At 39.4% G+C, this 26,306-nt stretch overlaps 1 protein-coding gene across 16 annotated transcripts in view; it reads right to left on the bottom strand.

Moving 5' to 3' along the window:
- The window catches only part of LOC101689214 (liprin-beta-1), a 181,803-nt gene that overhangs the window by 28,339 nt on the left and 127,158 nt on the right, over window positions 1–26,306 (bottom strand). For 8 of the 16 annotated variants that reach the window (XM_045073047.1, XM_045073049.1, XM_045073046.1 and 5 more), the window contains 9 exons: window positions 23,328–23,414; window positions 22,263–22,376; window positions 21,210–21,341; window positions 16,530–16,622; window positions 16,115–16,207; window positions 14,438–14,552; window positions 12,399–12,431; window positions 10,998–11,059; window positions 7,769–7,853 (listed from right to left, as the gene is read on the bottom strand). In XM_045073047.1, the coding sequence (XP_044928982.1) occupies window positions 7,769–7,853; window positions 10,998–11,059; window positions 12,399–12,431; window positions 14,438–14,552; window positions 16,115–16,207; window positions 16,530–16,622; window positions 21,210–21,341; window positions 22,263–22,376; window positions 23,328–23,414 (814 nt within the window). The remainder of the gene's footprint in view (window positions 1–7,768; window positions 7,854–10,997; window positions 11,060–12,398; window positions 12,432–14,437; window positions 14,553–16,114; window positions 16,208–16,529; window positions 16,623–21,209; window positions 21,342–22,262; window positions 22,377–23,327; window positions 23,415–26,306) is intronic. The other 8 variants (XM_045073040.1, XM_045073042.1, XM_045073044.1 and 5 more) reach the window with 5 other exon arrangements.

Here is a 26,306-nt window from a genome sequence, read left to right as displayed (position 1 = left end):
AGCAGGTTCCCTGCGGAGCAAGGAGCCCGATATGGGACTCGATCCCAGGACGCTGGGATCATGACCTGAGCCGAAGGCAGCTGCTTAACCAACTGAGCCACCCAGGCGTCCCTGTTATTAAGTTTTTAATTCTAATTAACATACAGTGTAATACTAGTCTCAGGTATACAATATAGTAATACAAAACTTCCCAGCATCACCCTGTGCTCATCCCAACAAGTGCACTCCTTAATCCCCATCAAAGCATGACTATTTTTACTTAGATGTCTTATGGTTTTGGTTTTATTTTATGTTTTAACTTAACACATTCAATTTGAACACAACCCCCCTTAATCATTTCAGTGTGCCCTCACTAGGCTTCGCTACCTTGGTAAATGGAATCATCACCCCCCCACCCCGGTCGCTTTAGTCAAAAACATCAGTCTTTCTTGATTCTTTCCTCTTCTTCACTCTCATCTAATTCGTCACACCACTGTGTTAGTTCGAACACCAAAATGTGTTTCTTTTTTTTTTTTTTTTTTTTTTTTTTTTAATTTTTTATTTTTTATAAACATATATTTTTATCCCCAGGGGTACAGGTCTGTGAATCACCAGGTTTACACACTTCACAGCACTCACCAAATCACATACCCTCCCCAATGTCCATAATCCCACCCCCTTCTCCCAAACCCCCTCCCCCCAGCAACCCTCAGTTTGTTGTGAGATTAAGAGTCACTTATGGTTTGTCTCCCTCCCAATCCCATCTTGTTTCATTTATTCTTCTACCCACTTAAGCCTCCATGTTGCATCACCACTTCCTCATATCAGGGAGATCATATGATAGTTGTCTTTCTCTGCTTGACTTATTTCGCTAAGCATGATACGCTCTAGTTCCATCCATGTTGTTGCAAATGGCAAGATTTCATTTCTTTTGATGGCTGCATAGTATTCCATTGTGTATATATACCACATCTTCTTGATCCATTCATCTGTTGATGGACATCTAGGTTCTTTCCATAGTTTGGCTATTGTGGACATTGCTGCTATAAACATTCGGGTGCAAGTGTCCCTTTGGATCACTACATTTGTATCTTTAGGGTAAATACCCAATAGTGCAATTGCTGGGTCATAGGGCAGTTCTATTTTCAACATTTTGAGGAACCTCCATGCTGTTTTCCAGAGTGGCTGCACCAGCTTGCATTCCCACCAACAGTGTAGGAGGGTTCCCCTTTCTCCGCATCCTCGCCAGCATCTGTCATTTCCTGACTTGTTGATTTTAGCCATTCTGACTGGTGTGAGGTGATATCTCATTGTGGTTTTGATTTGTATTTCCCTGATGCCGAGTGATATGGAGCACTTTTTCATGTGTCTGTTGGCCATCTGGATGTCTTCTTTGCAGAAATGTCTGTTCATGTCTTCTGCCCATTTCTTGATTGGATTATTTGTTCTTTGGGTGTTGAGTTTGCTAAGTTCTTTATAGATTCTGGACACTAGTCCTTTATCTGATATGTCGTTTGCAAATATCTTCTCCCATTCTGTCAGTTGTCTTTTGATTTTGTTAACTGTTTCCTTTGCTGTGCAAAAGCTTTTGATCTTGATGAAATCCCAATAGTTCATTTTTGCCCTTGCTTCCCTTGCCTTTTGCGTTGTTCCTAGGAAGATGTTGCTGCGGCAGAGGTCGAAGAGGTTGCTGCCCGTGTTCTCCTCAAGGATTTTGATGGATTCCTTTCGTACATTGAGGTCCTTCATCCATTTTGAGTCTATTTTTGTGTGTGGTGTAAGGAAATGGTCCAATTTCATTTTTCTGCATGTGGCTGTCCAATTTTCCCAGCACCATTTATTGAAAAGGCTGTCTTTTTTCCATTGGACATTCTTTCCTGCTTTGTCGAAGATTAGTTGACCATAGATTTGAGGGTCTATTTCTGGGCTCTCTATTCTGTTCCATTGATCTATGTGTCTGTTTTTGTGCCAGTACCATGCTGTCTTGATGATGACAGCTTTGTAATAGAGCCTGAAGTCCGGAATTGTGATGCCACCAACGTTGGCTTTCTTTTTCAATATCCCTTTGGCTATTCGAGGTCTTTTCTGGTTCCATATAAATTTTAGAATTATTTGTTCCATTTCTTTGAAAAAGATGGACGGTACTTTGATAGGAATTGCATTAAATGTGTAGATTGCTTTAGGTAGCATAGACATTTTCACAATATTTATTCTTCCAATCCAGGAGCATGGAACATTTTTCCATTTCTTTGTGTCTTCCTCAATTTCTTTCATGAGTACTTTATAGTTTTCTGAGTATAGATTCTGTGTCTCTTTGGTTAGGCATCTTATGGTATCTAGGTATCTTATGGTTTTGGATGCAATTGTAAATGGGATTGACTCCTTAATATCTCTTTCTTCTGTCTTGCTGTTGGTGTAGAGAAATGCAACTGATTTCTGTGCATTGATTTTATATCCTGACACTTTACTGAATTCCTGTATAAGTTCTAGCAGTTTTGGAGTGCAGTCTTTTGGGTTTTCCACATATAGTATCATATCATCTGCGAAGAGTGATAATTTGACTTCTTCTTTGCCGATTTGGATGCCTTTAATTTCCTTTTGTTGTCTGATTGCTGAGGCTAGGACCTCTAGTACGATGTTGAATAGCAGTGGTGATAATGGACATCCCTGCCGTGTTCCTGACCTTAGCGGAAAAGCTTTCAGTTTTTCTCCATTGAGAATGATATTTGCGGTGGGTTTTTCATAGATGGCTTTGATGATATTGAGGTATGTGCCCTCTATCCCTACACTTTGAAGAGTTTTGATCAGGAAGGGATGTTGTACTTTGTCAAATGCTTTTTCAGCATCTATTGAGAGTATCATATGGTTCTTGTTCTTACTTTTATTGATGTGTTGTATCACATTGACTGATTTGCGGATGTTGAACCAACCTTGCAGCCCTGGAATAAATCCCACTTGGTCGTGGTGAATAATCTTTTTAATGTACTGTTGAATCCTATTGGCTAGTATTTTGTTGAGTATTTTTCGCATCTGTGTTCATCAAGGATATCGGTCTATAGCTCTCTTTTTTGGTGGGATCCTTGTCTGGTTTTGGGATCAAGGTGATGCTGGCCTCATAAAATGAGTTTGGAAGTTTTCCTTCCATTTCTATTTTTTGGAACAGTTTCAGGAGAATAGGAATTAGTTCTTCTTTAAATGTTTGGTAGAATTCCCCCGGGAAGCCGTCTGGCCCTGGGCTTTTGTTTGTTTGGAGATTTTTAATGACTGTTTCAATCTCCTTACTGGTTATGGGTCTGTTCAGGCTTTCTATTTCTTCCTGGTTCAGTTGTGGTAGTTTATATGTTTCTAGGAATGCATCCATTTCTTCCAGATTGTCAAATTTATTGCCGTAGAGTTGCTCATAGTATGTTCTTATAATAGTTTGTATTTCTTTGGTGTTAGTTGTGATCTCTCCTCTTTCATTCATGATTTTATTTATTTGGGTCCTTTCTCTTTTCTTTTTGATAAGTCGGGCCAGGGGTTTATCAATTTTATTAATTCTTTCAAAGAACCAGCTCCTAGTTTCGTTGATTTGTTCTATTGTTTTTTTGGTTTCTATTTCATTGATTTCTGCTCTGATCTTTATGATTTCTCTTCTCCTGCTGGGCTTAGGGTTTCTTTCTTGTTCTTTCTCCAGCTCCTTTAGGTGTAGGGTTAGGTTGTGTACCTGAGACCTTTCTTGTTTCTTGAGAAAGAAAGGCTTGTACCGCTATATATTTTCCTCTCAGGACTGCCTTTGTTGTGTCCCACAGATTTTTGAACCGTTGTGTTTTCATTATCATTAGTTTCCATGATTTTTTTCAATTCTTCTTTAATTTCCCGGTTGACCCATTCATTCTTTAGAAGGATACTGTTTAGTCTCCATGTATTTGGGTTCTTTCCAAACTTCCTTTTGTGGTTGAGTTCTAGCTTTAGAGCATTGTGGTCTGAAAATATGCAGGGAATGATCCCAATCTTTTGATACCGGTTGAGTCCTGATTTAGGACCGAGGATGTGATCTATTCTGGAGAATGTTCCATGTGCACTAGAGAAGAATGTGTATTCTGTTGCTTTGGGATGAAATATTCTGAATATATCTGTGATGTCCATCTGGTCCAGTGTGTCATTTAAGGCCTTTATATCCTTGCTGATCTTTTGCTTGGATGACCTGTCCATTTCAGTGAGGGGAGTGTTAAAGTCCCCTACTATCATTGTATTATTGTTGATGTGTTTCTTTGATTTTGTTATTAATTGGTTTATATAGTTGGCTGCTCCCACATTGGGGGCATAGATATATTTAAAATTGTTAAATCTTCTTGTTGGACAGACCCTTTGAGTATGATATAGTGTCCTTCCTCATCTCTTATTATAGTCTTTGGCTTAAAATCTAATTGATCTGATATAAGGATTGCCACTCCTGCTTTCTTCTGATGTCCATTAGCATGGTAAATTCTTTTCCACCCCCTCACTTTAAATCTGGAGGTGTCTTCGGGCTTAAAATGTGTTTCTTGGAGGCAACATATAGATGGGTTTTGTTTTTTTTATCCATTCTGATACCCTGTGTCTTTTGACAGGGGCATTTAGCCCATTCACATTCAGGGTAACTATTGCGAGATATGAATTTAGTGCCATTGTATTGCCTGTAAGGTGACTGTTACTGTATATGGTCTCTGTTCCTTTCTGATCTACCACTTGTAGGCTCTCTCTTTGCTTAGAGGACCCCTTTCAAGATTTCCTGTAGAGCTGGTTTGGTATTTGCAAATTCTTTCAGTTGTTGTTTGTCCTGGAAGCTTTTAATCTCTCCTTCTATTTTCAATGATAGCCTAGCTGGATATAGTATTCTTGGCTGCATGTTTTTCTCGTTTAGTGCTCTGAAAATATCATGCCAGCTCTTTCTGGCCTGCCAGGTCTCTGTGGATAAGTCAGCTGCCAATCTAATATTTTTACCATTGTATGTTACAGACTTCTTTTCCCGGGCTGCTTTCAGGATTTTCTCTTTGTCATTGAGACTTGTAAATTTTACTATTAGGTGACGGGGTGTGGGCCTATTCTTATTGATTTTGAGGGGCATTCTCTGAACCTCCTGAATTTTGATGCTCGTTCCCTTTGCCATATTGGGGAAATTCTCCCCAATAATTCTCTCCAGTATACCTTCTGCTCCCCTCTCACTTTCTTCTTCTTCTGGAATCCCAATTATTCTAATGTTGTTTCGTCTTATGGTGTCACTTATCTCTCGAATTCTCCCCTCGTGGTCCAGTAGCTGTTTGTCCCTCTTTTGATCAGCTTCTTTATTCTCTGTCATTTGGTCTTCTATATCACTAATTCTTTCTTCTGCCTCATTTATCCTAGCAGTGAGAGCCTCCATTTTTGATTGCACCTCATTAATAGCTTTTTTGATTTCAACTTGGTTAGATTTTAGTTCTTTTATTTCTCCAGAAAGGGCTTTTATATCTCTCGAGAGGGTTTCTCTAATATCTTCCATGCCTTTTTCGAGCCCGGCTAGAACCTTGAGAATTGTCATTCTGAACTCTAGATCTGACATATTACCGATGTCTGTATTGATTAGGTCCCTAGCCTTCGGTACTGCCTCTTGTTCTTTTTTTTGTGTTGAATTTTTACGTCTTGTCATTTTGTCCAGATAAGAGTAAATGAAGGGGCAAGTAAAATACTAAAAGGGTGGCAACAACCCCAGGAAAATATGCTTTAACCAAATTAGAAGAGATCCAAAATCGTGAGTGGGGAGAAAGGGGATAAAAAGAGGTTCAAAAAGGAAGAGAGAAAAAAAAAAAAAAAAAAAAAAAAAAAAAAAAAAAAAAAAGAAAATAAAAGAAAAGAATTTTAAAAAAAGAAAACACCTAAGAAAAATGTAAAAAAAAAAAATATATATATATATATTAGATAAACTAGTAAAAAATCGTTAAAAAAGAAAAAGGTAACAGTTAAAAAAAAAAAAAATTTTACCCGAAGGCGAGAAAAAAAAAAAAAAAAAGAAAAAAAAAAAAAAAAAAAAAGAAAAAAATTAAATTAACTGCAAGACTAAAAAAAATCACAGGAAAAAAGCCATGAGTTCCGTGCTTGGCTTTCTCCTCCTCTGGAATTCTGCTGCTCTCCTTGGTATTAAAACCGCACTCCTTGGTAGGTGAACTTGGTCTCGGCTGGATTTCTTGTTGATCTTCTGGGGGAGGGGCCTGTTGTAGTGATTCTCAAGTGTCTTTGCCCCAGGCGGAATTACACTGCCCTTACCCGGGGCCGGGGTGAGTAATCCGCTCGGGTTTGCTTTCAGGAGCTTTTGTTCCCTGAGCGCTTTCCGTAGAGTTCCAGAGGACGGGAATACAAATGGCGGCCTCCTGGTCTCCGGCCCGGAGGAGCCGAGAGCCCAGGGCCCCACTCCTCAGTGCGCCCTCAGAGAACAGTGCCCAGTTACTCCCGTCTGCCTGACCTCCGGCCGCGCTCCGAGCTCACCGAGCCTGCGACCGGTTCAAGGTAACACCGAGCTGCGAGCTTACTGTCGGCTCTGTCTCTGTAGCCGGTTTTTCCCGTTCCAATACCCGCAAGCTCTGCGACACTCAGACACCCCCGATCCTTCTGTGACCCTGCGGGACCTGAGGCCACGCTGACCCCGCGTGGGCTTCGCCCCGGTTTAGCCTCTGGAGCGATGTCCCTCAGCGGAACAGACTTTTAAAAGTCCCGATTTTGTGCGCGGTTGCTCCGCCGCTTGCCGGGAGCCGGCCCCTCCCCCCGGGGTCTATCTTCCCGTCGCTTTGGATTCACTTCTCCGCCGGTCCTACCTTTCAGAAAGTGGTTGATTTTCTGTTTCCAGAATTGCTGTTCTTCTTCTCTTCGATCTGCCGATGGATTTTCAGGTGTTTGCAATCTTTAGATAAGCTATCTAGCTGATCTCCGGCTAGCTGAAGCAGTCTCAGCTTGCTACTTCTCCGCCATCTTGACTCCTCCCAAAATGTGTTTCTAATCAGTACCATTATTAACATTCCATTTGGAATCCTGCAAGAGCCTCTTGACTGGCTTCTCTTCTTCTGATACTGCTCCCTCCTCCCAATATGGTCCATTTGTTACGAAAATGCCGCAAACTTGTAAAAACCCTTCAGTGGATCCCTCTGGGCTCACAGAGCTGAATGCCTCACATTGCCTGACCTGGCCAACGCTAACTTCTATCCGCTCGGCTCATCTCCTCTCATTCTCCCCCTGATCACTTCCTTCCAGTCAGTCACAACGGTCTTTTTACTACTTAAATACACCGAGCCCATTTTCCCCATAGGCTCTTTTAATAAATGAATGAATGAATGAATGAATGAATGAATGAATAAAATTTACTTATTAATTTTTGAGAGAGAGAGAGAAAGCATAAGCAGGAGGGAAGGGTAGAGGGAGAAGCAGACTGTTTGCTGATCTGGGAGGCCAATGCAGGACTCGATCCCAGGACCCTGGGATCATGACCTGAGCTGAAGGCAGATGCTTAACCCACTGAGCCACCCAGATGCCCCTCCCCACAGGCTCTAGAACACACTGTTCTGTCTAGAATGCTATCTGATGAACTCCACACAGAGGTTCTCCTTGACCAACCAGTCCACAGTATTCTCTTTGGCCTACTCACCAAGAAAGTGTGTGATATTGTTTCCTAATGATATTGTTGAATAAATGAATAAACAAACTATTTTGGAATAATGGATATTCCAGGAAAATGAAAACAAATGTTAAAGTTCATAGCCACTTAAAATCAAGTAAAGTAGAAAAACCTATAGAGCTACAGTACCTTTTTTACCTTGGGTCAGTATCACTGTATCTTGCATCTTCTTGTACCTATTCAGGCACTGTCGAAGATCTTCTATTTTCCGATCCTATTAATAAAATAAATTGTCATCTTTAAACTATGACTTTAAACAGTAAAAGTAATTGCAACACAAAGAATAGGGAGACATGAATTATTTACATTATTCAAGGAATATTTCTAAACTTTAGTCAAACCGGTAATATCTACATTTTACCAGTTTTCCTACGTACATCAGAGATAGAGAAAAAGTACCTCTAAATTTAGAGATCCTATCCTTCAGCTGCCATCTTTAAAAACAAACAAAACAAGGTAATAAGATACAAAACAAAAACAAAACAAGAAAAAAATCAACTTTAATTATTCTCCTCTCCAACTTATGGGCAGGTCTTGAAAGAAAGATCTACTACACCTGTTGTCTTTACCTGCTGTCATCAATCATAATCTGGCCTTTCTCTGCTCAAAACACTCAGCCAAAGTTGTACCAATTAGTCATCAGAGTCATCAGAGACTTCATATTTACTAAAAATAAGAGAACTTTTCATCCTTTTTCTAATTTGACCTCTGATACTTGACTGACCCCACTCTTTCCTCCTTTTTCCTTCACTTTTCTTTCCACTCTTTCTTTTCTTCTATTTTGATTTCTTAATTCCTTGACCAGATAGATATTCTACTTCCACTATCTACCCAGCCCAGTCTATAAAATGTTAGTGCTTTAATATTTTGTCCTTTACCCCCACTCTGGTGGATCCTAAAAAAATGGGCTCCCTAGCTCTTCTCTCACTGGTTTTGGGCCTGGCCATGTGACTTGCTTTGGTCAAAGAGATATCAACAAATGTGGTTAGGGTTTGCCCTCTCTCTCTGCTCCAGGGAACCTTCACTATGTGAAGAAGCACAGGCTAGTCTAATGGAAGACGAGATATCATTTGGAAAAGAGACATCCCAGATGGGCCCAATCTACGCAAGGATGTTAATCACTAGACATGTGAGTCACACCAGCCTAGACCATCCAGCCCCATCCCACCCACTAGCTAACTGCAGAGATCAACAAAGCCAGCCCAGACCAGGAGAACCCCCTAATCAACCATCAGAAGTATGAGAAATAATAAATGTGATTTGTCATGGAGCAAAAGCTAATTTACATATCAACTATAGCTTAGTCTCCGAAAATCTATAATTCTGTATTTTTCCTAAAATGGACTGGGTTCATTCCCTACCCCATCTATAATTATACATTAGCCCCCAAATTTAGACTCATTTTCCAACTTTCTATGAGAGATCTCCTTTTAAAAGTCCCATGAACACATCGAAGTGAATGTTTCTAAAATTAAGCTCATTATTTGCCCCTGGTACTTGAGCTTAGATTCCCTTAACTCTTTGAGGGCACTATCATTCACCTCATTACTCAAACTAGAAACTTGTTCTCAAATCCCCCCCAAAAAAATTACTTCAAAGACTTTTACTTACTCGAGACAAAAAGAGGGTGAGAGTGAGAGAAGAAGCAGCAGGAGGAAGGGGCAGAGGGAGAGGGAGAAGCAGGCTCCCACAGGGAACCTGATGTGGAGCTCAATCCCAGGACCCTGTGGTCGTTAACCTGACCGAAGGTAGGGGCTTAACCAACTGAGCCACCCAGGAGCCCTCAAATCCAAAATAAGGTTTTCAAAAACCCTGTCAACCTGTGTAAATGTCAGCTTCATATACCCCTCTACCTTATCTCATTCTGAATTTTCCCAACATGCACTAGGCTGTGTCAAGTCTGGGCTTTTGAGACATGTTTAGTTCATAGATACTCTCCTTAGCAGCTTTCGTTTTCCTGATAAACAACTCTTGCCTTTCCTCAGATTTTGCTCAAATGCAACCTCTTTGAAGCCTTCTGGAACTACTAAAAACTTATGTCAGCGTTGGTGCTCCTAAAGCAGTTTGAATGTCTAGTAAGCCCTCAGTCAACACTGGGGGATCTGTTTGTTATTGATGCTTTTTGAGAGAGAGAAATTAAGACTAAATGAATTTGTGATTACTTTTTTAAAAGTAAAAGCTATGGGGGCACCAAGGGGGACTCAGTCAGTTATGCGTCTACCTTTGGCTCAGGTAGTGATCCCAGAGTCCTGGGATCAAGCCCCATATCAAGCTCCCTGTTCGCTGTTTTTTTTCTCAAAATAAATAAAATCTTAAAAAAAAAAAAATAAAGTAAAAACTACATGGGCCCCTTGCTAATGACTTTCCTTTTTATTCCACAGTGGTAAAGACTAGCAAAAAGAAACCTAAATATAGGTGGGTGGAGAGGGCAATGAGTTTATTTTCCTAATAAAGAGCAAATAAAGAGAATGAACGGCAAAAATATAGAGTAAAACAGAGAACACAAGAATTAGAGAAAGAAACAAGATGAGACAAAAAGATCAAGGCAAAGTTCTTTGGCAGTTGCTTGTTTTTTTACTTCCTTGAAATGACTCTTTTCTTGGGAAAATGCCTCCTCGTTCTATTCATTGAGTAACATGAGGTGTAAGAGTACTGATGATGCGAGCTGAACCGGACTGTTGCTGTCCGCTGGGTATATGGCTGATCAGGTAGGCCATGAAAAAACACCTTGCTTTAGAGGACACTGTTTCCCTGCTCTCATCAGAATGAAATCAGTGAAGCAACAGGAAAGAAGACTCTGGAGTCCCTGGCATTTGGCCAACAAAGCTAAAAGACAGCCTAGGGCCATATTTTATTTCATGGTACTGATGCCTCTGTTCCCGTATCTCACCTCTCAGGAGAACAGAGACAATCCCTCATGTGAAAGAATCCAGGAGTGTGAAGAAAATGATATGAAGAAAATTAACCTCATTGGGAAGCTAACAGTTGTCAGGGACCACCCCTTTCAGAGTTCATGCGAGCCCAGAAAGGATGCACTATGGACTGTATCCTTTCTCTCATTTCCCACCTGAATATAAAGAAATGATCTGAGGGCTTGAACATTTTTCCAGATTCACAGGGAGGTGGGAGAGGGAGATCTCAGTGGACCCAGTGCTGCCGGTCACCACTCTACCCACACAGTCACAATGACAACTGCCATCACCGAGAGCAGGCACATGAAGGTAGAAAGGCAGAACGGCTGTCCCTCAACGTTAGTAGTGTGTAGGGTTCTTCCAACCTGGTATATCTCAAGAAAACCCATGGAATGATCAAAATGGTGGTACACTCCCACATAAATATTTTAATTTCATCTAGATACCTTTTCTTCATTTGCTGCCATCAAAGATTCCATAGCCTTTTTCATTTTTTGCACTTCAATATCTGAAAATATCACAAGAACATGTCAGAAGTCAGTTTTGTTAAGGTGTGTGACAATAACAAGGGGCTGACTCTTCAGACTGAAGTGTTTTAATGAAATGTTTACCGTCCATATCCTCTTTTGGGGAAAATCTGAAAAATGAACACCTTCCATGTCGCCTGAATAGTTATCACTCCAGAAAGCAAAACAATATGGGTCAGAGCTAACTACCCTCTCTCGAAGCAATAACAAAATCCTCACGAGAACACGGAAGGTGAAATTTCAGTGCTACAACCATGAAAACACAGCTTTTCAATTAAAAAAAAAAAAAGAAACAAGAAACCTAGAAAGCAGTGGGCGAAAGCGATGGACGGTGTACACAATGACATAAGCAGAGGACAGGATACTCAGTTTTAACCAAGATGGAGGCATGAATGGCAAGAGCCTGATGGAATGTGGCATCTATAGCAGTCATGCTATGAAGTTGGTTGTAGGTTCCATACAGAAGGATAAGTACTTTGCTTCATCTATAAACATCATTTCTGACACTATTTTAAAAGGTAAATGTGATTTTCCTTAAAATTTGACAAATACAAAAGCACATTACTTTAATAATAAAAGAACCAATATTTTAAGATGAAATGTCAACCTAAAACGAAATCACAAATTTAAAAAATTCAAACAGAAAAAAAAATTGAGCTAAGGTTACCTGCTTCTGAGAAAAACAAACAAACAAACTACTACTTAAGGTAAGTTTTAAAATGCATCATTCATCACTGATACAACACTTTCAATATGAAGGTATATTCTGTAGAAATTGCCTTTTTTTTTTTTTTTGATGCCCAATTCTCTGGGTGTAAGAATTCAACATCTGGAGGAAAGAGTCTATTAATTAATGATTTATCTCGATGATGCATTAGATAATCTGGGTTCTGTTAATCAGCCTGGGTACAATCTCTTGTCTAACACCAACAGGGTATGTTTAGTTCCTAATGTAGATCTCAGGGAAGAAGTGGGCTACAAAACCTTGAAAAGTAATTTTCTCCTCTGATATTCTGTCTCCCAAACTACAAAAAAAATTCTTCCTCCCCTCTGTTACTCTGGGTGTTCTGCTATACCCTGTGGAGCAAAAGGGCTGAATCGGGGGGGGAGGGGAAATCAGCAAAATGACCTTTAACTCCTTGTTTTTACTGTTTGTTTATATACGCTCTATTTTGTGCACTCTGAAGAAATGGAGAGCTTATCGATGAAGCAACTTCACATCTTTGGTGAGATAAATGTTTTTAAAACACATGCAAAGAACAGTCCCAGTAGTACTTTTGGTGAATTTAAAGGCTGATGGAAAGACACCAAAAACCTTACTTTTGTCTTTGAGCTTCTTTTTAAAATTTTCATCTGTGCAGGAAAACCCATCGAATTGGAAGTTAGTATATACATTACAACAATAAATATTTTAAAAGTACTATTATTTAGTCTTTTGCCTAAGATAAAGAAGCTAACCCTATAAAAACTGAATATTAAACACTATTTTGTGGCTTTAGGAATGGTACTGCAATGCATGATGCTCTGTGTAAGGTTAGAAAGAGAATATAATTCATCCAAAGACCTAGATTTGAGTTCCTACCTCTGTCACTTCTTCTCTGTGAACCCTGATTTCCTGGCATATTAAAGTTAGGTCTGTGGAATACAAGCAGTCCTTACACTCTACGGGGTGAAAACACCCATTAGTGATGTTTGGTTGTAACATTTCCATTACGGGTCAATGTCAGCACTTGGCTTAGGACACATGAACCTCACCACTCAAATTCAATGACTCTGACATGGTCTACCTCCCGTTCAATGAGATGAGTCCACTGATCACGCAGTGAGATCTTATGCCAACATCAGATTGCTATGAAGTTTCTAAACATTGCTCCCGACTCTTGTGTTTATCGGGCTGTGTGTTGGCGATAAGCAGTTCATAGACCAGTGTCCGTCTTTGGGAACCACTACTCCAACACGTCCTCTAGCCCACAATATGATTCCATTTTATTCTTAAAACCCTAAAGGCATGACCTATCTGTGAACGTCCTTTAAAGACTACACAAATCTAGGGATGCCTTGTTGGTTCGTTCAGTCAGTATATAGTATGTGATTTTTGATCTCGGGGAGGTGAGTTCCAACCCCATGTTGAGTGTAGAGCTTCCTTAAAAAACAAAAAAACACAACGCCAGAATTCTATTATATGCCAAAATACACAAGGGGGGGAAAATCCTTCAATGGTTGATGAGTTAGCTTTCTGATCCATAGGGAATTACAACTACAGGGATATAAAGCCAGGGTATTCTAGAACCAAGAAAGACATTATAGGTAACCTAACTGAAGCCCTTCATTATTCAGACAGTGAGGTTACCGATGCTCACATAAAAATGTACTAAAGCTACACTCAATGGAATTTTTAGTTTCAAGAGTCAGAAGTTGCTTTGTAGTTTGCATGCCACAGTGATTTATAATAGCAAAGAAAGGTTAAAATCAAACCTAGTGTTGTCAGGTGTTGTGCATTTATATTTCCAAATATAAACATAAAAAAACACATTTCAGTGGGTGGCATGCCTTCGGCTCAGGTCATGATTCCCTGAGATCGAGTATAGCAGGAGCCTGCTTCCCTTCCCCTCTCTCTGCCTGCCTCTCTGCCTACTGTGATCTCTCTCTCTGTCAAAAAACACATAAAAAATCTTTAAAAAAAAAAAAAAAAAAAAAAAAAAAACACATTTCAAGTTATTTTCTATCACATATAACGTGTATTAAAAATGACAGTCCATACAATATTCAAGACAAACTTCCTCAGTTATGAGAAAAATTTTTGATAAATTCACACACGTTTTCAAAAAAGAGGATTATTTTTACTTTCTAGCAGGTTGAGGGCTCAGTCCACCATAAGAAATTTTCCTTGATCTTCCAAAGATGCAAAGTCCTTTCCTCTCTTCCCTCAAAAGTGTAGGAACGGTTTATAAATCTCTTAGTTCGTGCTGTTTCAAGTTCAGTTCAGAGGGAGATTAAACCTGGGACATGATAATGTTCCCTTTTAATGCTTTCTATCCCTTCCTTGTACTGCCATCAGAACAAGAACTGTCTCAACAGAATTCACAACTTAGTAATGCATAATAAACACCGCATGAAGTACAGAGTTGCTCTCCTCCAGCTGCTGAAGAGGAAGCTACTAGATCCCCAGGCACAGGGAAGAGTTTCGGAGGAGGCCCTGCTGTCCTGGCCTCAGCTGGTTTCCGCCACCCTTCTCCTTTCTCTGAAAGGACTCACCACCACTGACACGGGGTTCTTTTGCAGGTGTGGGGAGGAAGGGAGGGCTGCACAGGGAGGTTTCTAAGAAAGTAAGAGAACAAATGTCAAATGTATGTGCCCACCTCGATCGAGAATTTCCACTCCTTCCCCTTTCATCTTGCACACCAGTTTTTCCTGTAGCCTTTTTACTTCAGATTCCTTCTCTTCCAGCTGTTCTTTTAAAGATGCCAGTTCGTCCTACAAATGATAAGCTCGTTTTACAACAGGGAATTATGACTAAAGGAGAATATTCAGGGAGCATGTTAACTCTTAAGTCAATAATGAGTTTTTGGGAATGAAACAAAAAACGATAGGAATCTAGATGCAGACTTCAGAAACCAGACAGTGGCAAGAGGAAGCAGGAAGCAAGACAATTAATGAAGGTCGATGTCTAATAATTCTGGAATAAGTGTTTCAAGTTTCTGTGTGACCAAATTAAAACAAAATGCTTTAAAGTGTAATTAGGACCTGAGTAGCCCTAAGTTTTAAAGCTTATGTTATACAAACAAAAAAAAACCCTCCCCCAGTTAATCCAGGATGATAATCAAATTAGACCCCGAGTGTCATAAAAGCAAAATAAAATGCAAATTGGAAAATATATATCAAGACTTGACTGAGATTTATTTAGTATTTCAAGATGGCATTCATGTTCCCTGAGCATGAACAAGGCAGAGCTTAATTGATGGGTAAGGTAGCAAGTGATGAACAATGTTAGCCAAATCATGGGACTAACTAATTCATCTTCATCACCAAAATAAAAGGACAGAGTCTCCCACAACAATGGAAAAAAGATTTAACAGATTTTAAATCCCCCCCTTCTTGTCTACTATGTAGCTATTAAAGATTCCAAGTCCAATATTCTATTTACTAATGTTAAATTTTCAGTTTAATTTTGGTGAAGAATTAGCTTTAGCAAACTGAAATTTTGCTGGCTGTATTTTAGCACAGAAAATAAAGCTCTGCAGTGCTAATAGTGTATTTTTATAACTGATAAACATTTTATTTTCAGTCTCTTAAGGTAGGTATTGTGTTTAGTATTATGAGATCTCCAAAGAAGCAAGAAAGCTGGCCCTATACTTTTTACTTATGATAGGCATGGATCCCAAGTACAAGGAATTTTCAGTAGCACTGGCAAAAAGCTTCTTTACAGCAGTAATTTCAACTCACTGTCATGATACAGTTAACCTGTAAGAAAGTCCCAAAGGAAGAAGCAGTCTGAGGCAAAATGGATATCTTTTTCCAGGTGCATTTTTACAACTATTTTACCAAGCTTGGATCTCAGGTACTCTAAGAGAATGAGATCAAATTTCTAAATGAATATTTTTATTTTGCCCATTTGTTATTTTTCATTAATTATTTCATATGTTTCTGAAAACAACATCAGGGATCGCACTGGCCCTTCCATCAGCTTTTTTAAATGTATTTTTAAAAAAACAGGGATGCCTGGGTGGCTCAGTTGGACGACTGCAGGTCATGATCCCGGAGTCCCGGGATCGAGTCCCGCATCGGTCTCCCAGCTCCACGGGGAGTCTGCTTCTCTCTCTGACCTTCTCCTCGCTCATGTTCTCTCTCACTGTCTCTCTCTCAAATAAATAAATAAAATCTTTAAAAAAATAAAAAAATAAAAAAAAAAATAAAATAAAAAAACAGAGGACACACACACGATGAATGCACATGCTACTAAAAAAACTATCACGGCAAAACAGCGCAAGCCAGAAAGCAAACAGGCCCAGGACCCCATTCCCCAAAGTCTACTACACCTTCAGGGACTCCCATTTTTGTTCCATCCGCTGCTTTTCACACTGCATCTGACCCACCTTGATTTTCATGCTAGAAAGTTTGGCCATTAAAGACTGGTAGAGAGACAGAGGTGTGAAAGAAACCACAGATAGAAAAAGACAAGCCTAAATATCCAAGAAAATAGTATCGGTTTATAAAGGAGGTTAGGTTAACTAACAGAAATAACAGGTTATGTTTCACTAGATTAGTTAAAGCCCCAATTTTTAAAAATTCAGAATAGTGGTGTTCAAATTCAAGAAAGTCTCCAGCTTGGGGGGAAATTTCATTCACTTGTAAGATAACTTCTTTATCATCTATTGAGTTGAGAACTTGTATTATGGATCATAGGTAAGTGAGTCAGGCTGTTTACACATTTTTGCCATTGAGAAAGCTTACCTTGGTTGATTTCAGCTTTTTTTCATACTGAAGTCTTTCATTGTCCATTTCACTGACTCTTAACCTCAAATCATTGATCTCTTGCATTAGCCCCTGTCAAAGGAGAAAGGAACATGAAGTGAAACATATCAGGAAAGCAACAACACACCTATGTAGGCCAAAATAGCAGCTTGGAAACCTAGTCAACAAGCCCCTGGGTTCAGGTTGTAGGAATTGGATCAGACAAATGGAAATAAATGTATCTACCTGAGGCCCAAAGCATCTTTCTAGTTAAAACACTATTTTAAATTCTCCATGCATCTGGCCCACAATCATGAGATTATGGAAATCAAAGGTAATTCTTTAAAAATTAAATTCAAATAATTAACATATAATGTATCATTAGTTTCAGAGGTAGAGGTCAGTCATTCATTAGTCTTATAGAACACCCAGTCTCTTCACATCACTGCTCTCCTTAATGCCCATCCCCGTTACCCCATCCCCCCACCCCCACCCCTCCAGCAACCCTCAGTTTGTCTCCTATGCTTAAGAGTTAAAAGGTGACTTTCAATTTTGATTAACAAAGGTAGCCAATCGCATACATCAATCATCAGCTATTTCTGGACTAAAAATCACCATATAGATTCCAACTTTAAAAATTAACTAGAAAAATTTTCTTTAGTAAAGCCATTACTTTTAGGGCCTTTTCAGTGATCTGTGGATTATTTATAAAAATATTTTTACAATTTCTTCCTTTGTCTAACAAAAATATAGATTGTTCATCAACCCAGTCTAGGAATGGAATGGAATTTAAATCCTTTTATTGTTTTTTTTGAAATGTAAACCTTTTAAACCAAGGATTCTCAGCTTGAGGGTGGATGAGGGCCCTGTAATTTACAAATACATTGTCATAACATGAATGTTACATTTGGAACAGAAAAAAGAAAATAATCCTAAGGTTTTCATAATACAAATACAGCCAGAAGCTTTTCTCTTTCACATTAAAAAAACAAAACAAAACAAAAACTAATTTGCTTGTAAAACTTGTCTAAGTGTTCTAAGAAACAGTAACATATTTTTGTCTAGAGCCCAGACAGTAGGAAAAGGGAATCAGAATGCCATACAATACCAACTTCAAATACTGTGGAAAGGATTTCTTTTTTTATTACAAACCATCAAGACTCCACCAATGCTTAACATGTTTTTATTCCTCATTTTACAAGTCCTCTACTCCTGAGCCACAAATAAGCAGATGACAGAACTATACAAAAATGCCATAAAAAAGAAGCAATACCATAAGAAACAAAACTTTCTTACTAAACTCCTATGAGTAATGATTCACACATGGGGAGAGGGATGCCTTTCCTAAATTACTTAACAGTACTACATAATAATTACTCATTAGTTATTATTATAATTCTTTTTTCTTATTTTTTTTTCCTAAAGAGGGGGGAAGAAGGAGAGACGTTTCAAGCAGACTCCCGCTAAGCATGGAGTCCTAGGCAAGGCTCAATGAGATTCTGACCTGAGCCAAAATTCAAGTCAGAGGTTTAACTGACAGGGCCACCTAGGTGCCCCTAGTACAGTTGTTATTAGTACAGTACCTCAGTAAGGGAACAGCTGTTTCCTCCTTTCACGAATGAGGTCAGGAACTGTTTGACATCATTTAATAACATTTTAGCTGTGATTCCTTATCTACAGGTTCGGAATTCAAGTCTAAGGAAAAAGTCAGTTTCTCCCATTTATTTATCCCCCATTTATTAAGCATTCTTGCATACTAGAATTCTTAGTGACCTTCCTTCATCTCCTGGTCTTTTTAATATATATCTTGCCACTTTTTCATGGCTAGCAGCTTTGAATTCCTATTTGGTATTGTCTTATTTTAACTCTTCTTTTAGAAACAGTGACAACTTGCAAAAAGAAGTAACTAAAAAAACCACAATTACAAATTGAGATAATTTTTCTGTTAAAAAACAAACAAACAAACAAACAAACAAACCCTACCCAAATTTCCCTTCTGGCAACACTAAGTATGAATGTAAATCTCCAACCTGAAAGAAGTCCTGTTTTTCCACAGTCACTCAAGCTGGAAAATCTGGAAATAGCTCAATATAAGACTTTGAAATAATGGAATTCAAATTATTTCCAATTCAGTTCTTTATAAAAAGAAAACCCCTGTTACTAGTCCCTTTTCCCTCTCCGAGAAACTTCAGGCTGCGCAGAAACGTAATTTCTGGCATCTGTACTCTTACCAGAAGGGGGCACTGTTGAATAGTGTTAAGCATCTCCTATCAGCCATTCCAGGCAAGTCTTCAAAATTCCAGGATTTCAAGACTTTTACCCTTAATCTTTCAGAAGTGCCTGTATTTCTTCCCCACTCCAATATTTTCTTAGAAATTAATCTCCAAATAATCTAAAATTCTAAGACAAAGTTAAGGAATTTTGGATTCATGAAACAGCCAGGGAAACTTTTGTTTGTTTTTAAAGGAGGCTCCAGACCCAATATGGGGCTTGAACTCATGACCCTGAAATCAAAAGAGTTGCACACTCTACTGACTGAGCCAGCCAGGCGCCCCCACCAAACATTTTATTAAGGGAACAAAAATAGGAAAGAGCATATTCAATTCGGTTTTAATTTTGAGGACTATTTTATTTGTTGTTATATGTAATGAGGTTGATCAGATTATAGTTTATAATCTCTAGATATGCATGTGGTATTTTACCAATAGTGTTAAATATCTTAGAAAAAAATCAAGGATTGAGTTTACTGAAAGTCTGATGACAGGATCACTTTGTTTATGATTGAAAATGCATGAGTAAAGGAAGGAAGCACCAGGAAAAAAAAAAAAACGTTTTATTAAAAAATTAAAAAATGCAGACACGGCACCTGGGTGGCTCAATCGCTTACATCTCTGACTTGATCTTCGGCTCAGGGTTATGGGATCGAGCCCAACGACAGGCTCCTCACTCAGCACAAAGTCTCTTGAGATTCTCCCTCACCTTCTCCCCCTGCCCCTCCCCCAGCTCACATGCTCTTTTTCTCTCAACTAAATAAAATATTTTTTAAAAAAACGCAGACAAACTCAAGAGATGTGACTACTGCTCTGGAGTCTTACCAAAAAATCCTAACACATCCACTTCTATTTAGTCCCAATGCTTGGTTAACATCCCCGATCCAAATTAACCAGTCATGCAGGATGACTCCCCCTCAGCTTTATGGACACAAGGGAAAGGGCCAACTCTTGACCAGAACACTGTGACGTCTTTCCCTGCACCAGAGTAACCTCCATGGCACGCAGTCCATCTGTTGACTGAACTCTGTCATGTTATGCAGCAAGTGTGGAGTCAGGGAATGACAGAGAGGAAATAGAGGAAAATATCCAAATGGATTTTTTCAAGAAAGCACAAAAGGGACAATTTTAGAGAAACTGGATGACTTTCTCAGCTCTGTTCTAAGAGCCCCAGCCTCAATCAAGTGAGGAACATGCTCATATAGGTGACTGACAAAGAACTTTTGAAGGTTGAACGTGAACTAAATTGGGGATTTCCTTTTGCTGTTGAGGAAGTAACACATACGCCAAGACCTTCCATTACAGTTCCATTTTGGCAGAAAATTTAATTTGGAAAATAGCAATGGAGTAAATCTCACTAAAGCCAGTCTATGTGGGACTTGCCCACAGCTAGTAACATACCTAAAGGACCCCGTTATCATGATGGTACAGAGTTGGCTTCAAAGAAACGTGTGCAAAGAAAACAGAGGGGGAAGAATACTTAAATGAGTTCTCCTCTCCGCTTCTTGGGACGCAGTTTCTAATGCAGTATGACAACTTTCCATACTCCAACCAAGGAAACAAAAGAGAGAGAAAGGAAGAGATTCCCTGGGAGATAAGGGAGTCCTGCAGATCTTCAAATTTTTTCCAAATAAACAGATTTCAAACGGATATGCTCTCTTCTCCCAACAACAAATAATAAGCAAATAAAAGACCCAGATTAACAATAAAACAGTCCAAAGAACAAAACATGTTTAGCCACAAAAATGGGTACTTCAAGTTGTAGAATCTATCCCAAATTTCACAAAAGTATAGTGAGCTTTATTTAATTGGTATGATTTATGTGTGGAAGAGACCAAAAGTAGAAGGCCAAACTAAATAAACCCTAAAAATCTGATTTTTATGATTATATAATAAAAGCATGTTCTCTGTACATATTTTCAAACCTACTTATTATATAGAAAATAATCAGTAAAATTTAAAAATGGCTATTAGTAAAGTGATACACTTAAACCCATTATTTCCATAATGAAGAAAACCACTCCAGATGGACAGGAGGACGGACAGGAGGACAGACAGGCAGACGAACAGAGAGAAGCTCCAAATGTCACAAAGTGAAAAGTTCTTTCTAAAGACTAATGAAAGCATTAAAATTTCATATCAAAAGTCTCACAATTTAAAAAAAGGTATGAACAACAAAAAGTCTCACAATAAATATTGCCATGAGCATTTAGTGATTAAAAAGTCAATGTAAAAAAAGCCAATGTAATTAAAGATTATTCCTAAAAAGGAGCACGGATGAACGAGAGCACGTAGCAATTAACTACCTCCCCCTCACGCCTACAAGGAATTTCAACTTGCTCTGGAAATATGTGTATGACATATACAGACGCACACGCATATGTATGTTAAGGGGGAGGGTATCACTTACCTCCGTGTCTCTGAACCTGTCTTCATAATCCAATCTATCCTTCTCCACAGCGGTCAGTTTAAGCTTCAAGTTAGATATTTCAGCCATCAGATCCAACTTCTGAGTTTCTAGGGATGTCCTACTCAGAAGCTCCTATTGGAATTTAAGAGATACACTCAAAACTTGTTTTATTACAAATCACCACATATGATTGTGTCTTACCCTGCAAAGCAGTAACTATCAAGTCGGGAATGTGGTAAAGATTAATCACTAAACAGATAAAATTTGAAAATATTATCTGCTTCTGTGAATCTTCATGGAGCAGAACTAAGTGTGCGCTTACTTCCTGGGGAGACGGACATGCTCTAGATATGCAGAAATCTTAACGGCTTCAAAGCCTGATGAGAACACTGATGCTGACAGGGTCGCTCTGCGTTAGGCACTGTTCTGATGTGGTTCGATCCTCAAAACAACTTTCTAAAGCAGAAACTCCTACTAAAGATAACTCAGGAATTATCTTTGTTCAACAAATGAGGAAGGTGAGGAACAGAGAGGCTGAAAACCTGCCAAAGGTCATACAGCCAGGATGTGGCAGAGCAAGGACTCAAACTGAACCAATCTCCCTCCAGTACGTACCCTACCCGCTATATTATAGGTCCTCTCGTCTACGAGCACTCTGTGTGTGTGTGTGTGTGTGTGTGTGTGTGTGTGTGTTACAAGTTTGGGTTTGTTTTCTTTTCCCCAGTAAAAGTCACATATGGTACATATCTTTTTTCTTAATCATAAAATATATGCTCATATCTGGGGGTTAGGAAACCATATGCAAATTTAAAGAAGAACATTTAAACTACCTATAATCCTATCAGTATTTTATTGCAGATTCTAATTACATGAACGCTTTCTATGTTATGCATGTGTTTTGAGACCCTGTTACCCTCAGTTTTTGCTTAAAATATGCCAGTCTCGGTGAATCATGAACTTCAATGCTGCGTCCGAGGGGACACAACAACCAAGTGCAGAACTTCAAACAGGCGAGCAAGAAAACCCCACCTCAGTGACGGCTTCTGAACATACCTGCTGCAGCATTTCCTCTGTGGCATTCAGCTTCTCCCGGTGCTCTTCAAGACAAAATTCCAAATCTCGAATCTTCTCCCCCTGAGCATCCACCTGGTCTGTTAACACACTTACCTGTATATAGAGCAAAATACTGCAATAGATTAGGAAGGATTTGGGTCCCACTACAAACTTTATTTCTCTAAAATAAAACAAAAAAACTGGAATGATGTCACTACCCATTTGTTGTAAGGGGGAAAAAAAAAAAACTATCAATAAGACAGCAGTCCTTTACAATCCTATCTAAGTGATGCTTCTTGACCTGCAGACTCCCAATTTTTAAGGAGGTTAGGGCTGATTGGGGATATGCAATACCTTGTAGTTATAGGTTAACTTCAATTCAACCATTTTATGCAAGAGGGTATGTGCATAGATCATCATTTTGGGGAGGTTGGAATGGGAGTGGGAGGTAGTATTAGAGATTAAGAGAGGAAATGGAGTTATGTTTGAAAGAGAAGCTGTCAAGGACTACACGTGGGTCTTTCCCCACGATCACCAATCCCATAAATACACTGCAATTTACTTAACTCAAAATACCAAAATAAAAATGTTTGTCGTGCATTTAAAACATTAAGAAGAAGAAAACTCAAATTTAGCCACTAAACCAGAGTCCACTACTCACTTCTGTTCTGTTCAGCTCACAGGATCATTTTTAAAATTGAAAATTAAATAGATTCAGATTCAAAAACATTCAGGTTTATGAAAATCTGTGGTATAAAATTGCAATTTATGCTGTAAATTAAAAACACCAGATCAACTAAGATGACAGATCAGATCAGAAAGTCAGCTTAGATGACACTGTGGCTGTCATCAGAGGAGCCGAGGCTGCTCACTCTAGACCGGGGAGGCACTCCTTGGTGCTACCACAGTCCTCACCACTCCCTATTGTGTGTACGTACTTATTTCTATCAGCACTTATTTCTATCAGCAATCTGGCTCCCAAGCATCTGAATATGCCATCCCAATTTAAAATGGTCTTTGTAAATATGTTGTGGAGGAAGAATAGCATTGTTAAAAATCACTTGCCTGAAGAACGAGAGATTCTTTATCATTCTCTAAACGTGCTAGCCTTTCTTGATACACCTCTCCATTTCCGGGCAGGTGTCCATTTGTCTGAAAAGATGAAGGAGTATGTGTAAGGCTTGACTCTCTTTAAAACTGAAACGACTGTGAGCAAATAAAATGGCAGACATTCTTAATCCAAGGAACCTGAGTAGAATTCAGCCAGCTGCTGCCACCACTGCTAGAAAACACGAGTCTAAAACTTGGTCCATTTGCCTCAAAATAGGTAAAATGGGCATGGTAGGCATGTTATCACCAAACCAGACAAGTTCCCATCAAGCAGAAAAATCATGACCTAAAAGGAACAGTGGTTACTAACATGCTCGCAGGGACGCATAGCTGGGTCATACGAAGTTTCGCGAGTGTGTGGTCAGGCAGAAATTACTTATGCCACCTGAATGATCTGTGCTATTTCTGGGTGGGGGCACTGGGAATGTCCTGGGCTGCCCTTATGTGCCTCCCCTCTCCTCCCAAGTTGCAAACCCAGAACTGCAAATGCCTGTCTTTACAGAGGAGGCCTTGGGGGCAGCTCATATCAGCTTCCTCCCTGTTACTCAGGACCAAATCTCAGGGCAAGCCTTCCCTTTGTCTTTGAAGCCTTTCTTCCTTCCCCTGAAAGCTTAGGAAGCAGTCCACAACTACTTCCCCCAACCGTCCCCATCCACACCTTACCAGGAACTTTATTAGCTCCCATTCTGACTTCACTCTTTGTGACTTTGCTCAACTCTATTAGGTTACGCCAAGCTCCTGCAGAGCCTGGAAACAGGTATCATCCTGCAACCACAGCACTGGCCTGGGGCTCTGCTTAGATTCGTGCTCACTTTCTTCACCTCCCTCCAGCCCCGCACGTTTTTATCAGATTCGGACATGTCTGTGCATGGTGTAAATGCTGAAGGAAACACCGATTGGGAAAGCGAGTCACATTTTTCCTTTTCTCAGCTGTCTCATATATAAAAGCCTTTAAGGAGATACACAAAAAGACTCACGGAGAGCACACAATATAAAAACATCATTTTGAAATACAGCAGTATATCTGATATGTCCCTTGTTATCTCATGTAAGTAGCTCATAATCATATGACGGGTAATCCCAATAGAATTTCCTGATTCCTCATTCAACTACAACAGAAATAAAAGCCACTGGAGCTCAAATTAGTTAGATAGGGCCATCCAGAGGTCAATGAAGAAAGCAAATAACTTCAGGGGCGCCTGGCAGGCTCAGTTGGTTAAGCATCTGCCTTCAGCTCAGGTCATGATCCCAGGGTCCTGGGATGGAGTCCTACATCAGGCTCCCTGCTCAGCAGGGAGTCCGCTTCTCCCTCTCCTCCCTGTGCATGCTCTCTCATTTTTTTCTCTCTCTGAAATAAATAAAATCTTAAAAAAAAAAAAAAAAAAGCAAATAACTTCAGGTTTAAACCAGAGAAACACAAACTCAACCTTATCGTCCAAGAACACAGCAGATGTGACATCTATTATTTTCCAGAATTAACTGGTATTCTTATACTACCTTTCCAAATAATGCAGTTTCCCATATAAATTCTGGAAGTAATAAAAGGCATGTGTTGAGCGCACGCACACACACACACGTACATGCACATGCTAACAAAAAAGGAAATTGCAGCATGTTGCTTCTAAAAACTTAGATGCACTGGATACATTGCCCATGAGGCCACAAAAGAATCAGAAGCTAATTGAGGAAGGCTGCAACATGTATTTAGAGTGGATAAAGTTTTTTAACATCAGTTTGACCACATACCTGCCCTATAACCATTGCATAATTCTGGTCATATTGTAAACCGAAGTATCCAAATACATTACAAGTTGTGGCCTGAAAGACTTCCAACCCCAGGGACTGCCATGAAAATGAAATTTACATAATTTCTTAAGGACAGTTTTTTGGAACAGAGCCAGGATGTATGATACACGTTCTCAATCTGAAGCAGTACTCAGACTGGCCTTCTACAGCTTTGAATTCCTCATTCTGATGATGAATGTTAGCAGGCATGTGCTTTTAAAAACCCCCACGTGCTTTTATAAACAGATACACTTCATGAGGTAGTAGAAAAAAAAAAGGTTTCTGTTCACTGAGGATAAAAAGTAAAAGTTATTTATTCCGATGGAAAGATTAGAAATGCTGCTATAGCAAGTTCTAGAAGGGTTTCACGAAGCTACTGCATTTGAAATGGAAATCAGATGTTCCAAAATCACTATCACAAAACGATCTTAGAATCAAAATACTAAAAACTGACTCACTATGAGCATACATACTCACACTTCTCGAGACTAGTGATATTTACAAGAGTTCATAATGCTCAAGGAGTTCTTTTTTTAAAAGACCACAGGTCACCACAGCAAAACAAAGCCAAAGTTAAGAATCACCAATGGAGTAGTTAAATACTTTTAAAGGAGTGCACTGACCTAGTCAAGCAGGTGAAAGTCTAGTCTCTTCACACATTTATTTCTATTTCTGCCAATTCTGTTACCTTTGACTTGAGAATCCTTGCAGGAGGTAAGTTCCATTAGGCAAATACCTTACCACCTCTGTTTTTCCTCCAACTCCCAAGCTTCACCAACCTGACCACTCAAAAAACTCCCCACGTGGCATGCACTCTCGAATTCTATTCCTTTGGCGCGGGCCGTATTTCCCACCCTTTCCTCATCTTTCCTCGCTCTGTAAAGTCCAGCTCAACCCGGGCTTGGCCTGTGAAGTGTTCCTTGAGTTACCTGTTCACTCATAGGCCAGTTAGAGATTCCAGATCGTGGAATCCTCATCGTGGCAGGCAACACACTGAACAGATGAGGTTAGACGTGGCTACATATATGTTCCCCTCTTCCAACAAACTGCCTTCTTTGTGAGTAGGTTTGCCTTTGCACCTGGCACACAGTGAGTTCAAACCAAATGACTATGGAATGAATAACGAATGATAGGTGTTCAATAACCATC

This window comes from Mustela putorius, unplaced genomic scaffold (assembly GCF_011764305.1).
Source record: "Mustela putorius furo isolate JIRA1106 unplaced genomic scaffold, ASM1176430v1.1 tig00537227_pilon_pilon_pilon, whole genome shotgun sequence".
Classification (NCBI taxonomy): domain Eukaryota; kingdom Metazoa; phylum Chordata; class Mammalia; order Carnivora; family Mustelidae; genus Mustela; species Mustela putorius.
This window is presented reverse-complemented; position numbering and strand designations above follow the sequence as displayed.